Source organism: Podarcis cretensis, assembly GCF_951804945.1.
Source record: "Podarcis cretensis genome assembly, chromosome: 11".
NCBI lineage: Eukaryota > Metazoa > Chordata > Lepidosauria > Squamata > Lacertidae > Podarcis > Podarcis cretensis.
The window spans coordinates 28,543,073-28,556,002 of record NC_137180.1 but is presented as its reverse complement, the minus strand read 5'-3'; the positions used below and the strand labels follow the sequence as shown (position 1 = coordinate 28,556,002).

The window sequence follows — 12,930 nt, the reverse complement described above, 5'->3', positions numbered from 1 at the left end:
GAGTATGTGATATTGCACATATGTGCTCATGCACAGCGGATGAAGCACGGCATAACAATTATTTATTTGCTTCCAGAAACTGGATGCAAATCTCATTGAAATAGCAGGTGTGTCTTCCTGCATGTTTTAAAGAGGGAAGGCTGCCTAGGTGCCTTCAGTGATCTCTTGGGATTTTCTCTTGTGGTTGCAACATTTCCGGCATCCTCTTGTGCAAAGGGCAAGTTGCAATCGTATGTATGTATCTTGTGAGCTAAGAACATACTACTGTATCTTGTATTTATAAATTGCTGTGTGTTATATCCTGGCCAAATAGAAACATTGCATGGCTACATAATGGCAAATGTGTGCTATACCAAATGCCTCAGTATCTGAAAATTATTGCTACATACAAGTCAACAAAGGATGAACTCAGTCATGAAAAAAGTGAAGGACTGGCATGAACAGTTGTGGTATGCACCATACTAATAGCAATGTTTCTTTGTAGTCCACTAAATGATACAAAATTGCATTTTTGTGCCTTCTGTTACTTTGCAAGCAACTTTGTAACAATATTACATTTAAATGTACATATGCACATTTAACAATACTGCTTTTATTTATTTATTTAATAGCTCCCTTTTGATTCCTCCCTCCAAATTTTCCAATCTAACCACAATTTTTTTATATATATTTACTGGGGCTCAAAATACAGAGAATAAAATATTTTGTGAGGATCCAAGCCAATGTTCTGTAATTAGGCTTCTATGAACAGGAAACAAATTCATCTATAGCAGTGTATGGGAGAGACATTGATTCCCTCCAGTAGCACTGCTTGTTCTGCTCCAGAGGGTCCCCCAACTCTTTGGAGCAGATTTTTAGGGGGTATAAGTGCCCGAAGGAAGCCCCCCTGCTTCCACTGGCAGGAGCATCGTGTAAGTGAAACTCTACTTGGGATGCTCCTGCCATCAGAAGCAAATGCAGATTTTGTGGAATGGGAAGGCTGTCCATGGACCCAAGTTCTGATAAAGATGTTCAGCTATGTGGATGAGGTAATACTTTATGTACAGTGTCTACTGACATTTGAACTTTCCTTCATCTCTTGCTGTGGGACACTTCTCTTTCAACACACCTTCAAAGTTGAGTTTGTTTTCCCATTTGGCATCTGTATTGGATTGGAAAGTTATTTTTTATATGCAGTTATTGTTTTTGTTGCTTTATATTGTCAATGTTTTATGTGTGATTCCCCCCCGCCCCGATGCCTCATAGGAAGTGATTTATAAATCTGTTGTTGTTGTTGTTGTTGTTGTTGTTGTTGTTGTTGTTAACATCCCATCACCAGGGAAGTCTTCATGTGTCTGCTCCAAAGATAATAGAAGTCAATGAGAGAAATCTTGAACGTGTTCCAAATACATTTTAGCTTCTGTCTTTACGGAGGTCTGTGCCTTCCAGTTTATGAGGCTTACCTTGACTGATCAAGGAGTCAGAGCTGACAGGTGTGGCCATGAAAGAACATGCTTTTATGGCATTTCAGTCTGCTTCATTGAACGCTATTGTTCATGCTTGTGAAGAAACTTGAAAACACTGTTCACTGGAATGTCGTGTTCAATAGCTATCCAACTTTAGCCTCTCAAAGTTTTCTTTTGATTTGCTGTGGTTTTACAAGCTAAGAAATTACTTGTACTCCTTAGACTGTTGTTAATAGCTCTCCATTTATTTGGGTATGTTAAGAAAGTGTGGTTCTAGTTAAACACCAGGTACTACTTTTGGTACAGTAATAACATCAATAGCCAGATAAATGTTGGACTTTGGATTTGTGCCGCCGCCTTTGCATTGATTCCCCACCCAAAGAAAATACAGGTTCAAGATTCAAAATTCTGTGACTGAATGCAGCACATTCCTATAGCTGTATGCTGCTCTTTAGATAGAAATCTTACTTACATTGGTGGGAAAGCTGTGTTACATCTGTGACAATTTATGACTCTTTAGAATTTTTATAGCTGGATCATAGTGATGTAGAATGACTGACTTAGGGCTAGTTTACACATGCATCTCCAGCAGTTATTGACTGTAGCGTCATGCAATGACTTGGATTTATGAATGAGCCACCACAGACTCATCACCAATAATAGACCCATCACCTAAGGTTCACTCTAAGTTTATTACTGTCCAATGGAGATAATTCAGTTGTCTCGTTTAGAGGCATCAAATGATAACATATCAAGTGGTGTATATGTGAACAAGCCTCAGAAAATAGTTCCTTAAATGAAAAGCTCTCTAGGGAAGCATGATGCACTGGAAGAGGAAGTGAATATGTTTCTCACGTAAGAGCCAATGTAGCATTGTGATTATACTGTAAGACCAGTACAAGGAAGACCAAGGTTCAAATTCTGGATCAACCATGAAACTTACTGGAGCAGCTTGCCCAAAGTCAGGCAATATATTCCACTGATGTAGTGAGGATAAAGCTGTAGGGATCATATACACCGTATTGTGCTTGTTGGGTATATATGCAATAAAACAAGATGTAGGTGTATATAGAAGCAGCATCAATGGATGGCATAGGTCTTGGATATACCAACTGGAATTATTGGTGGTTGGATGGGTTTGTGTGCGTGCAGAAGATCAAGTATGTTTATGGCATGATTTCACAAAGTTTTAAAAGTGCTAGTTCAAAAGCAAATGGAAACACCTTGTGAAATATTAATACCTAAAATAGTGTGCTTTATAGAGGCGTACACATGCTGCAAGCTATTTCCTCCTTTTAATTAGAGCATTAGGTGCTGGTTTAGCTGATTAGAGAGTTAAGCACATAATTCCTGAAATGTGTGCTTCGCAGGAAAAGCATTCATGCAAGGGGAGATACTATCTCCTGTGGGATGAAGTCTCCATTATATGCACAGGACTGTTGAAGTGACACAATATAAAGCCCTCTGTGGTTATACGTTTTGTATTATAGAAATGCTGCATCTTATACTCTGTATCCTATATCATTCTCAGCACCAGAACAGTTACAGGCAAACACAGTGCAATTTATTTGCAAGGTTGCAAATGGTACACGTGTAAAGTGTACAGTACAATTTTTTGTAGAACTGCAGTTTGTTGAGCTGATATAGTAGATTTATTATGGTAGATTAGTATGATTGTTTTTGCTGTCAGGTAGCCTCTTTATTCACATGAAGCTACATCACTAAGGATGCGCAATGGGGTAGAGCAGCAGCACCTTTCATTCAGTAGGGATGAGATGAAGAAGAGGTAAAATTGGGGGGGAAGATCCAAGGTTGGCAGCAGAGGCCATGCTGGTATGCACACACCACTGGGCTGCTACCAACTTAACTCTTCTTTAATCTTGCTGCCACTGCACCTGTCCCATCCCTCTCCAGGTGAGCAAGCAGCAGTGCCACACGGTGCCTCCCCTGTGCATCACCTCTGGGTCACACAGTGGATGTGCCTGCTTAGTTAGGATGTACATTTCTTGGCAAGCTATGTGCCTGTTGATTATCTTAATGTGTGAGCTTCCTCATACAGGTTAAGAGGACCTTTCAAGTATCCTGGTCCCATGCCATATAAGTCACGAATAGGGAGCCTGAGGTTCTCCAGAAGTTGTTGGGCCTTCAACTTGCATCAGCCTCAACCTGCATGGACGGTGATCAGGGATGATGGGGAGTTGTGGCTCAACAACTTTTGGAGACACACAACTGTCATCATTCCTGACCTCTGGCCATGCAGAACTACAATTCCCCATCATCAGTGATGTAAGCCTCTAGGGGTCATGACCAGTGGTTTGTGCAGTGCCTTCACACCATCCCTGCACTCCTCCCTTTTTGGCACACCATGACTGAATAATTTTAAACTAACTACAGTTTCCTGTTATTTCCCACCTAGGAGACTAGGGGTACCAGGATTTTGAGTGAATTTGGATCTTAAACAAATTAAAAACTGTATTTTCAGATCCTGACTTGTTCAAAACATAGTGATCATAGGCTTTGGATTCACATGGTATAGAAAGGGATATTTCTCTGCAAGAAATAGAAGTCCAAAGTTTTAGTGGGTGTGGAGAGAAATAGGTTTGTACTTCATGGGTCACGGTCAATATCTTGGCTGTATCATTTGTTTGCTTTAATTTACAGTTTGTCTTTATGTTTCCTACAGCGTGGGCCTAAAAATGCAAGTGGATCATCGGGAGATAAAAAAGGAGCAGAAGCAGTGGAGGTAACTATAAAGCATTATGTTTTTATTACTAGGATTATGTTACAGTAATGAATTTTGACCAAAATTATTGTGCTAGTCAAGGCAGCTAACAAACTCAAAATGCATAAATAATTCCTATTTTCCTGTGTGCAATTGCTATTTTAAAAAACGTTTACTGGTGAAGGTTCTCACAGTGCACTGTTTGCTTAGATTTCATGATTTGAAAATAGCAAAAAGTAATATTGCTTTGTTTGCCATAATTTAGAGGATGAAAGGAGTGATGAAGCACTACATAAATATTTGCAGCCCAATATCTGTAACTGAACCCAGTTGTAATTTCAATAGTGTGGGAAGGAAACATAGTGTGGGGGAGAGCGAGGAAGCTGAGAGGTACAACAGAGCAAACTGCTTTGTTTAATGATTCCTACCTAGAGCGCTGTAACAGGATTCTCTTGATTCAGAAGAGCAGCAATCTGACATTTCAGCCACACCAGCCATCATGTCACCTAAATCTCTGAGACTTCCTGACTAAATGGCAATTTGCTTGTAACGTGATCTCTTCTGCCTTTCATTAGACAGATGAGTAGATATTGTATTGCCTGAAGAACAAGGGCTGCTGTAATGCATCTCCTCTGACTTTGTCAACTCAATCCTTTCATCGTCTAAGTTTTTTTTTCAGCCTACCTGCATAAAGCAGGGTGTTGTGCTGTGTTGAATTCCGAGTTCCTGAAGACACAGAAACTGGAAATGCATGAATAACTGTTTATAGACAGTGGGTGGAATTGAATGTAGGGCTATGGCAATATTTCCGTCAGTGTAAGCATTTTAACTTGCCGAGCAGAAATCCCATTGCACTATTGGAAGTTCTTGTGTGGACTTTTGTTGCAGTACTCATTAGTTGAGTCTGGCGTAAATAGGTTCTATGTTTCCAGCTAAGTCAAGTCCACTGATTTGCAAGTCCACTGATTTCAATGGATCTACCCAGTGTATGACTTAGGTGGATATGACTATTATGTTGGCATATCATGGATCAGCCATTGTATTGTACTTTCAAAGAAGAAAATCCTGAGAGCTTAATTATGAAAACAACTTGACACACTTGCATTTACATTGTATTGAACATACATAAGTATAAAAAAGCTATCAAACATTACTAGGAATCATTACTGGCCCCAGTCCAGGGAGGAGAGACAACAGTAAGAGGCTACACAGCCACTGGAGACCTTCCACTCCCTGCTCTAAGTTGAGATTAGTGTTCTCGGTTAAGGAATGGGCACATTCAGCATCTTTCTAACTTAGCCATTTCTGTCTACCTTTTCTATCTCCTCATTCTGCACTGTCAAAGTGGATAATCCACTGGTAGGTGGTATGTGCACAGAGTAGCAGTAATATACATGCACTGTAGGTACTTCCTTTTCTGTGTCAAGTTTTGAATGCTTTGCCTTGTACATTGCTTACTTTCAAGGAGGAGTTTGGCACTAACTACTTGTCTGAATAACATTGGCAGTGCTATGTTTTTGCCTCCTGAACCAATCTTCCCTGCTTCATGCCAATTTTTACTCCTTGATTTGGAAACTGCACAATTTGTGGTAATGGTGGTGGGAGTAAGAGGGCAAAACAATTCTGGTTGGAACATTTCTATTCCAGGGCCCTTGCTGAAAGGCCAGCATGAGTGTTCCCATTTAAAAAGAAATTTGAGCCCAGTTCTTCTAGGAAGGTGTGCATTCATAATATTATTTCTGTGCAATTTGCTATTCTCTTAAAATGTCAAACTTTGAATCAATGACTATTATTATTATTATTATTTATTTAATTTCTATGCCGCCCTATACCTGAAGGACTAGCATCCTAAGCTAGCATTTACAGGCAGGAGTGCCAGCTTGGCCCTGAGACCATGGGTACCATGCAGTGTGCATGGCCCTGGCACTGAAATTTCTGGGTGCCCAGCCTCTTCATGGGGAATTTTGTGGGTGTTCAGGCACCCAGGGCCCCAGGGAGCTGGCACCTATGTTTGCAGGGTTATGTATCCATGGCATCACTCAGCAGTCTCCTGAACAGGACAACTCGTTCAGCCTGTATGTTTCACTGGCCTGGCATCTTCCCCTCATACTCCCAAAATTGACTAAATTCTACCCCATTACTAAATTTAGGATTATGGGGAATCTGCCCCCCCAAAAAAATCATAACAGTATTGTGCATGCACACGAAAGCTCATACCAAGAACTAACTTAGTTGGTCTTTAAGGTGCTACTGGAAGGAATTTTTTTTGTTTTTAGTATTATAGCAGTTAATATATCACCTTTCAATAGAAATGCACAGAGTGGCTTGCATAAGAGATGTCTTTTTGGAGTTAGCATCTGTTGGTTACTGGACAATTAGTTTATTTGTTTATATCCCACCTTTTCATCCAAGGAACTCAAGGTGGCCTACATGGATCTATCTCCATTTAATTCCAACCACCCTTTGTGGTACGTTAGGCTGAGACCTTGACTGGCCCAAGATTACCCAGAGAGCTTCATATTGTTGTGGCATCATCCATCACATCATCAATAGACACAGTCCTCAACTATAAGATGCTAGGAGAATGGGTGCTACATCATTTTTGTGACGCTGCTTGTAGTGTGTTAGATGTTTTTCTGATACAGTGGAACCTCGGGTTGCAGACGTTATCCGTGACGGAGGCACATCAACAACCCGCAGCATTAGCATCCTGAAGTGCCGCATCTGCGCAGGCACAATTTGGTGCTTCTGCGCATGCGTGAGCGTTGAAACCCGGAAGTAACCTATTCCGGTACTTCCGGGTTTCCCGCGGTCCGCAACCCAAAAACACGTAACCTGAAGCATCCGTAACATTATGTATGACTGTATATGCAATCTTACACGGAAGTCAGTGCAGCAATGAATTTATATATATATATAAATAATTTATGTAATGCGTAATATATGGTCCAGCCAATGCTAAGCACTTCTAAGCTGGGAATGACTACCTGCACTGGTTAAAGAGATCATGAATGCCTCTTTGAGGGAGTGGTGCTATCTTTCCTGAAGGAGGCCATGGGTGATGTGCTGTCTACTGTCTCACTTGACTAGAGCAACTTGGAAAATCTCCAATTCAGATTGGAAGCACAAGTCACGGACATGTTTCAGCTGTTTTTGTTACACACTAAAACATCATCTGGGATGTTTGATGTTGTTACAGTGTTAGTATATTATTTACTATTTTTGGGATAGGTTCCAAGCATTGCTGGGTTAAGTGGATTTCTTAAGGCTGTTTCACACTAGGTTTGGATGGAAATTGTTTGGCAGGTATTATTATTATTATTATTATTATTATTATTATTATTATTATTACTCTGCCCATCTGGCTGGGTTTCCTCAGCCATTCTGGGCAGCTTACAGCATATCTAAAAACATAAAACATCAAGCATTAAAAACTTCCCGATGCAGGGCTGCCTTGTTATTAATTTGATTTATTCACCCTAAGGTCTCAGTATGGGTCACAACAGTTTGAAATAGAAGATTAAAAACAATTTAAAGCAACTTACAACCACAAAAATAGGGTGTGTCCTAAAAATATACATCTTGAGGAGACTCTTCATGAGCTAGGGACCAATATGAATATCATGGAAATGTTTGGAGAAGGGCAACTCTGTGTGTTAACTTGACACCCAGTGTGAAAAACCACCAGCTCAGCCTAGTCTCATTGACATGTTTGAGGTCTTGAATGAGATAGTAACTAAGTGACGCCAAGGTTTTCATGCAGGTTGGATGAGAGTGGGAGAGAAGAGTTTAAGAAATATTGTGACCAGAGGATAAATTGCCTACATGTGTGTCAGAGGTCTGTAGATCTGCCTGCCTGTTTTACTATTAAGATGCTGGAACTTTGACAGAGAAGAGCAATTAATTAACTATGTTTGCATTGACTTTTTGCTGCATTCTTAGTTTTTATCATTCAATCCATCCTGTTTTATTAATAAATTTTCCCTTTAGATGTAAATTGGAAACCTGCTTCCAACCATCGTTTTCAATCTGTCACCTGCTTTGGTTTGCTAATTTTTTTCAATTATGACAAACCCTTGGTTAATACTGAAAGGAAATTGAAAGGGGAGGACACAGCTCATTCACAGTCTTGAATTGAGTCTGTACATCACCCGTTTAAGCTGACTATATGGTGAGCAGAGCACAAATCTTTGCATCCCTTCCCAGGGAAAGTCTTTATCCAGGATAACAACAGAGGGACATAGCTCAGGAAGGGACATAGCTCAGTGGTAGGGCATCTGCTTTGCCTGTAGAAGGTCCCATGTTCAATCCCTAGTATCTCCTGGTAGGACTGGGAATGTTCCCCGCCTGGAGAGTCACTGTCAGTTGGTGTAAAAAAGGTAAAGGTACCCCTGCCCGTACGGGCCAGTCTTGACAGACTCTGGGGTTGTGCGCCCATCTCACTTAAGAGGCCAGGGGCCAGCGCTGTCCGGAGACACTTCCGGGTCACGTGGCCAGCGTGACATCGCTGCTCTGGCCAGAGCCAGAGCCAGAGCCAGAGCCGCACACGGAAACGCCGTTTACCTTCCCGCTGGTAAGCGGTCCCTATTTATCTACTTGCACCCGGAGGTGCTTTCGAACTGCTAGGTTGACAGGCGCTGGGACCGAGCAGTGGGAGCGCACCCCGCCGCAGGGATTCGAACCGCCGACCTTTCGATCGGCAAGCCCTAGGCGCTAATTAGAAGGACCAATGGTCTGATTCAGTTTAAGGCAGTTTTCTATGTTCCTATTCATATTCATACTTTCACATAGTACCCAAAGATTGCTAGTGAGTGAATTAAAGTAATTGCACTTTAGTAAACTGCTGACTGCAAATCAGTATATCATCAACATGGCAAGAAAAAAAGCTTTGAAAATAGGATGCCACATCTATCTTTACTGAAGATTTTCCCTACAGCATTAGTGTTTTACTTTTAAATTAATATTTCATTATTATTTTTTTGTCTTGTAGAAGAAACCTGAAAGTGCTAGCCTTACTGAATCTCCTAAAACACAAACAAGTGGGACATCTTCCATCAGTAAGGTAACTTGAGTAGTTAGAGAACTGTTCGTCATATTCCTGGAAGCATGACCGGCAAATGCTTTACTAATTATCTAATCTTGAATGTTTATGCTGGTGTCATCTGTCTGTGGGTTAAATTGACTGTGGGTTCTTATATTGTTGACAGATTGTTGGAAGCTGACTTTGGAGGGTTTGAACCTAAAATGTGGCTCATACATATTTTAAATTAATAATATAGATGAGTGATATATCAGTCAACTGAAACTTCAATGTTGTCAGTGATCCATCCACTTTAAGTGTGCATTTTAAGGCTATGTGCATTGGATTCATATGAATCCTGAAGTGTAATGAAATGCCTCAGAGGGATCTTCTGCCTCCCTGAGGTGAATCAGGATCTGTACAAGTCAATCCAACAATGATTTAAAAATGCTGTAGTCAAGTTACTAAAATCAGTGCCCTATTCAACAGAATGAGTAGGAGGGCCTTGCAGATATTTGACATATCAGAGGCAAAGCAGAATCTCTGGAAGGAGCACAGAAGCTAAAACAGTGGCCCCTGAAGTGAGTTGTGATGCCTTGACAATACAGATGTCACCCCTTCCCCACTCCCCACAAAAGGCTGCAGACAAGCTTCTGCTGAAACCAAAAGTAATGTCTCTTAAATTTGCCATAATGATGGTGAAGCAATGGGAGAAGGGCGAGCAAACACCAGAGTGGAGATTTTCTGTCATATTGCCCATGAAACACTAGTGAAGATTAAACGAGTCTTTTTTTCTTTTTCTTTTCTTTTTCCCCCCTTCCAAAACTGTAATGGCTGTCCCTGTGGGAAAATGACAAATTACAGAATGATGTCTGCCGTGAGGATTTATGCCTCTGGAAGGTGTGACCTTACCTGCAAATTTCATCAAAATTCACCCCAAAATAAAAAGGGTTTTAGACATTTCCTTAAAAAATAAAATAAATCAAAGGTATCTAACACAAAAGTGCCTTGATCTATCTGTCCGTAATTTGGTAGGCTTTATTGACTCTGGAGAGGAAAATATGCCTGCAGATTTAATGCATGCATGTCAGAAGAAAAAAATGGTTATAACCATTGCTGAATTTCCCAATAGCAATGTGGAAGACAGCGTGGACTTGGGCAGACCCTGAGATGAATCAGGCACCTAGAAAGTGCTTTGACGAAAGCTCCAAATCAGGGTCCAAATGAAATCATGTGGCTGACGTACACCAATTTCATATATGTATAAAATATCTGAATGAAAACTGCAGACTTTTGTGTTAAATTCTGAGGTGCTATGATGGGTTCTGGGTATTTCACAGCACTGTGAGGAAGCTAGCATCCTGTTAATCCCTTAAAATGTCCTGCATTGAGATAATCATAAAACATTCATGCATGTGCAACTATGTTTTACCTATTGGTTTCCAGGCACAGTTCAAATGTAGCACCCTGCTTGTGGTTAACACTTAGCTGGAATGAAATATTCAACACAGCAATAGAGAAATTAAAATAATAATTTATTTGTCAGACAAATAAATATGAGGCACAGTGGTATATGGTTACCAAGCTCTGGCCTGGCCTCCTGCCATTCTGGCCAGCACTTATATTTCCTTAATCCAGCCCCCTTGCTCCTCCTGTGGCTGCCTCTGTCCAATCAGCCTGGTTGAAATTCCTATTGGCTGTTTGCTAGAACCAATCACAAAAGATACACCCATTTCCTTTTGTCCTTTTATGGGAATCAAAAAGCTATATATTCTTCTATCTATAAATGACAAATAAGTAGTAATATATCTTACATGTGTCTCAACAAGGAATCTTAATTACCAGCTCACCTCTTGCCCTCCTTGCCCTATTGCCTTCCAAAACAGATGGTTAATCTTGAATTTTTATCTTAAACATATGTCAAGGATTTTGAGTTCACATCAACATTGAGAGATCTCCTTCATTTGAAGGTTTCTAAACAAAAGGCCTGACAACCATATATCAGGAGTGCTCGATGGCATCTCCTGTCTGACAGGAGGCTGGGCTGGTGGCTGACTTAATTTCAGGATAGTTACAACTCTTACAACTATATGAAATAAGAATCTAGCATTTCTTAAATCCTTTGCATAATTATATTTAAGCTAATATATTTAATACATAAATAACCTTTTAAAAGGAAAAGAAATCTTAAAAGGATCTTAGTTTAAGAAAGAAACAGCTTTAGAAAAGACTTCCCAAAAATGCTCTCTTTCTTTCTGCCAGCTCTTCTTCTCTTGTTTCTCAGCCTCAAAAATAGAAAGAAAGAAAACCTATCTTCTCCAGCCAAGCCAGTTGCCTTTTTCACTGCTCTTGACCTTTCAACCTTAGGAAGAAGATATGGCTCATTTTACTATTTATCAACCCTTAATTTGTAGGGTCAGTGTAACCTTGGCTCTCAGCCTGTAATTCCCTTTTTACGACTTTGAGAATTGTTTTCTGCTATAAATCAGGGGGCCCCCTTGTCTAGGAGTAAAAACATTTTGCCAAGGTTCTTAGGCAGCTGCTCTTCTGCCTGGCATGAACATTTGAAAATCTTTAAGCTCATTTTAAGATACAGGCCCTGATCAAAAAATATAAGCTTTGATAAAAATGCAGGCTTATGATTAGATGGCTCACAAAGTCTTGGTAGTAAGCCTCCTCCCATGTCTGCTTACCTGCTCACTAAACTCAAGGAGGAAGGTCATAGTGGAAGCGCTGTTGGGTGGGCCAAGGAAGGTGGCTTTCTCAGTGGCTGCACCAACATTATACAGTAGAAGGGTTTGCCCAATGAGGTTCAAATGGCCTCCTTCTGAGTGTTTTCTTGTAATTCATGAAGACTTTTTTAATTTGCCAGACTGAAGTGATTTTGCTGAAGGCTGTGTTCTGTTTTGAGTTTTTGTTGTCTCTGAGTTGTGCTCACCTGATTTTAATTATTGTGAGTTGACTTGGTTGGGAGGGGTTGGTGAAGCAGGCTACCACTTACCTGGATTGTGTCAGGGCAGGGTGGTGGCAAGGCTGGGGTTATGCGGACAAATTGGTGTCAACACCAGACAGGCACTTTCCTAATGGATGAGATTTCCAGAAGTTTAGCTGAGCCATTAATGCAACTTGTTCAGTGTTTATCTATTTCACAGATATTGTGTTATAAGAGGAAATATTTATTTTTAGAGTGGTGGCGAAATACCCATAGGAAACTATCATATTGGATCTACCTTTTCTGTTATTTTCCACCCTGACTGCTAGCAGCTCTCCAGATTGCGGGTTTTGCCTGCTCTTCTAGCTCAGATCATTTTAAGTGGAATGTCTGGGGTGGACTATGGAAGCTTCTGCACGTGAAGTATGCACTCTGCAAGTGTGCTATGGTTTGTCCCCATCTATATATAATGCATATAGTAAAGAAAACCTGAAGCACTACAGCTCCTATAAGCTGTTGTTCTTGTGTAAGCTTTTAATTTGTTCCCTGGCTCTAACAGTTTTATGTGCAGCAATAAAATATTGTCTGATAAAGAGAATGTTACATGTTTTATACAGTGCACACTAAAAAGGCTTTATTGCTATATAGAATTCAAAAACAACATTTTGAAAATATAGTTCTCTTCCTCTCTGTATTCTGGATTAAGAGAAATTGCCAAACAAATTTCAATATGCAAATAATTTGTTTTTTAAAAATATTCAGAATAGTTTCAAAAGATATGTGATACATTGTTGTTGATGTTTTCATATAA

At 40.2% G+C, this 12,930-nt stretch overlaps 1 protein-coding gene across 5 annotated transcripts in view; it reads left to right on the top strand.

Annotated features, from left to right (window-relative positions):
• The window catches only part of CAST (calpastatin), a 61,307-nt gene that overhangs the window by 8,410 nt on the left and 39,967 nt on the right, over window positions 1–12,930 (top strand). For all 5 annotated transcript variants that reach the window (XM_079995431.1, XM_079995430.1, XM_079995433.1 and 2 more), the window contains exons 2-3: window positions 4,129–4,188; window positions 9,158–9,229. In XM_079995431.1, coding sequence (XP_079851557.1) covers window positions 4,129–4,188; window positions 9,158–9,229 — 132 coding nt within the window. The remainder of the gene's footprint in view (window positions 1–4,128; window positions 4,189–9,157; window positions 9,230–12,930) is intronic.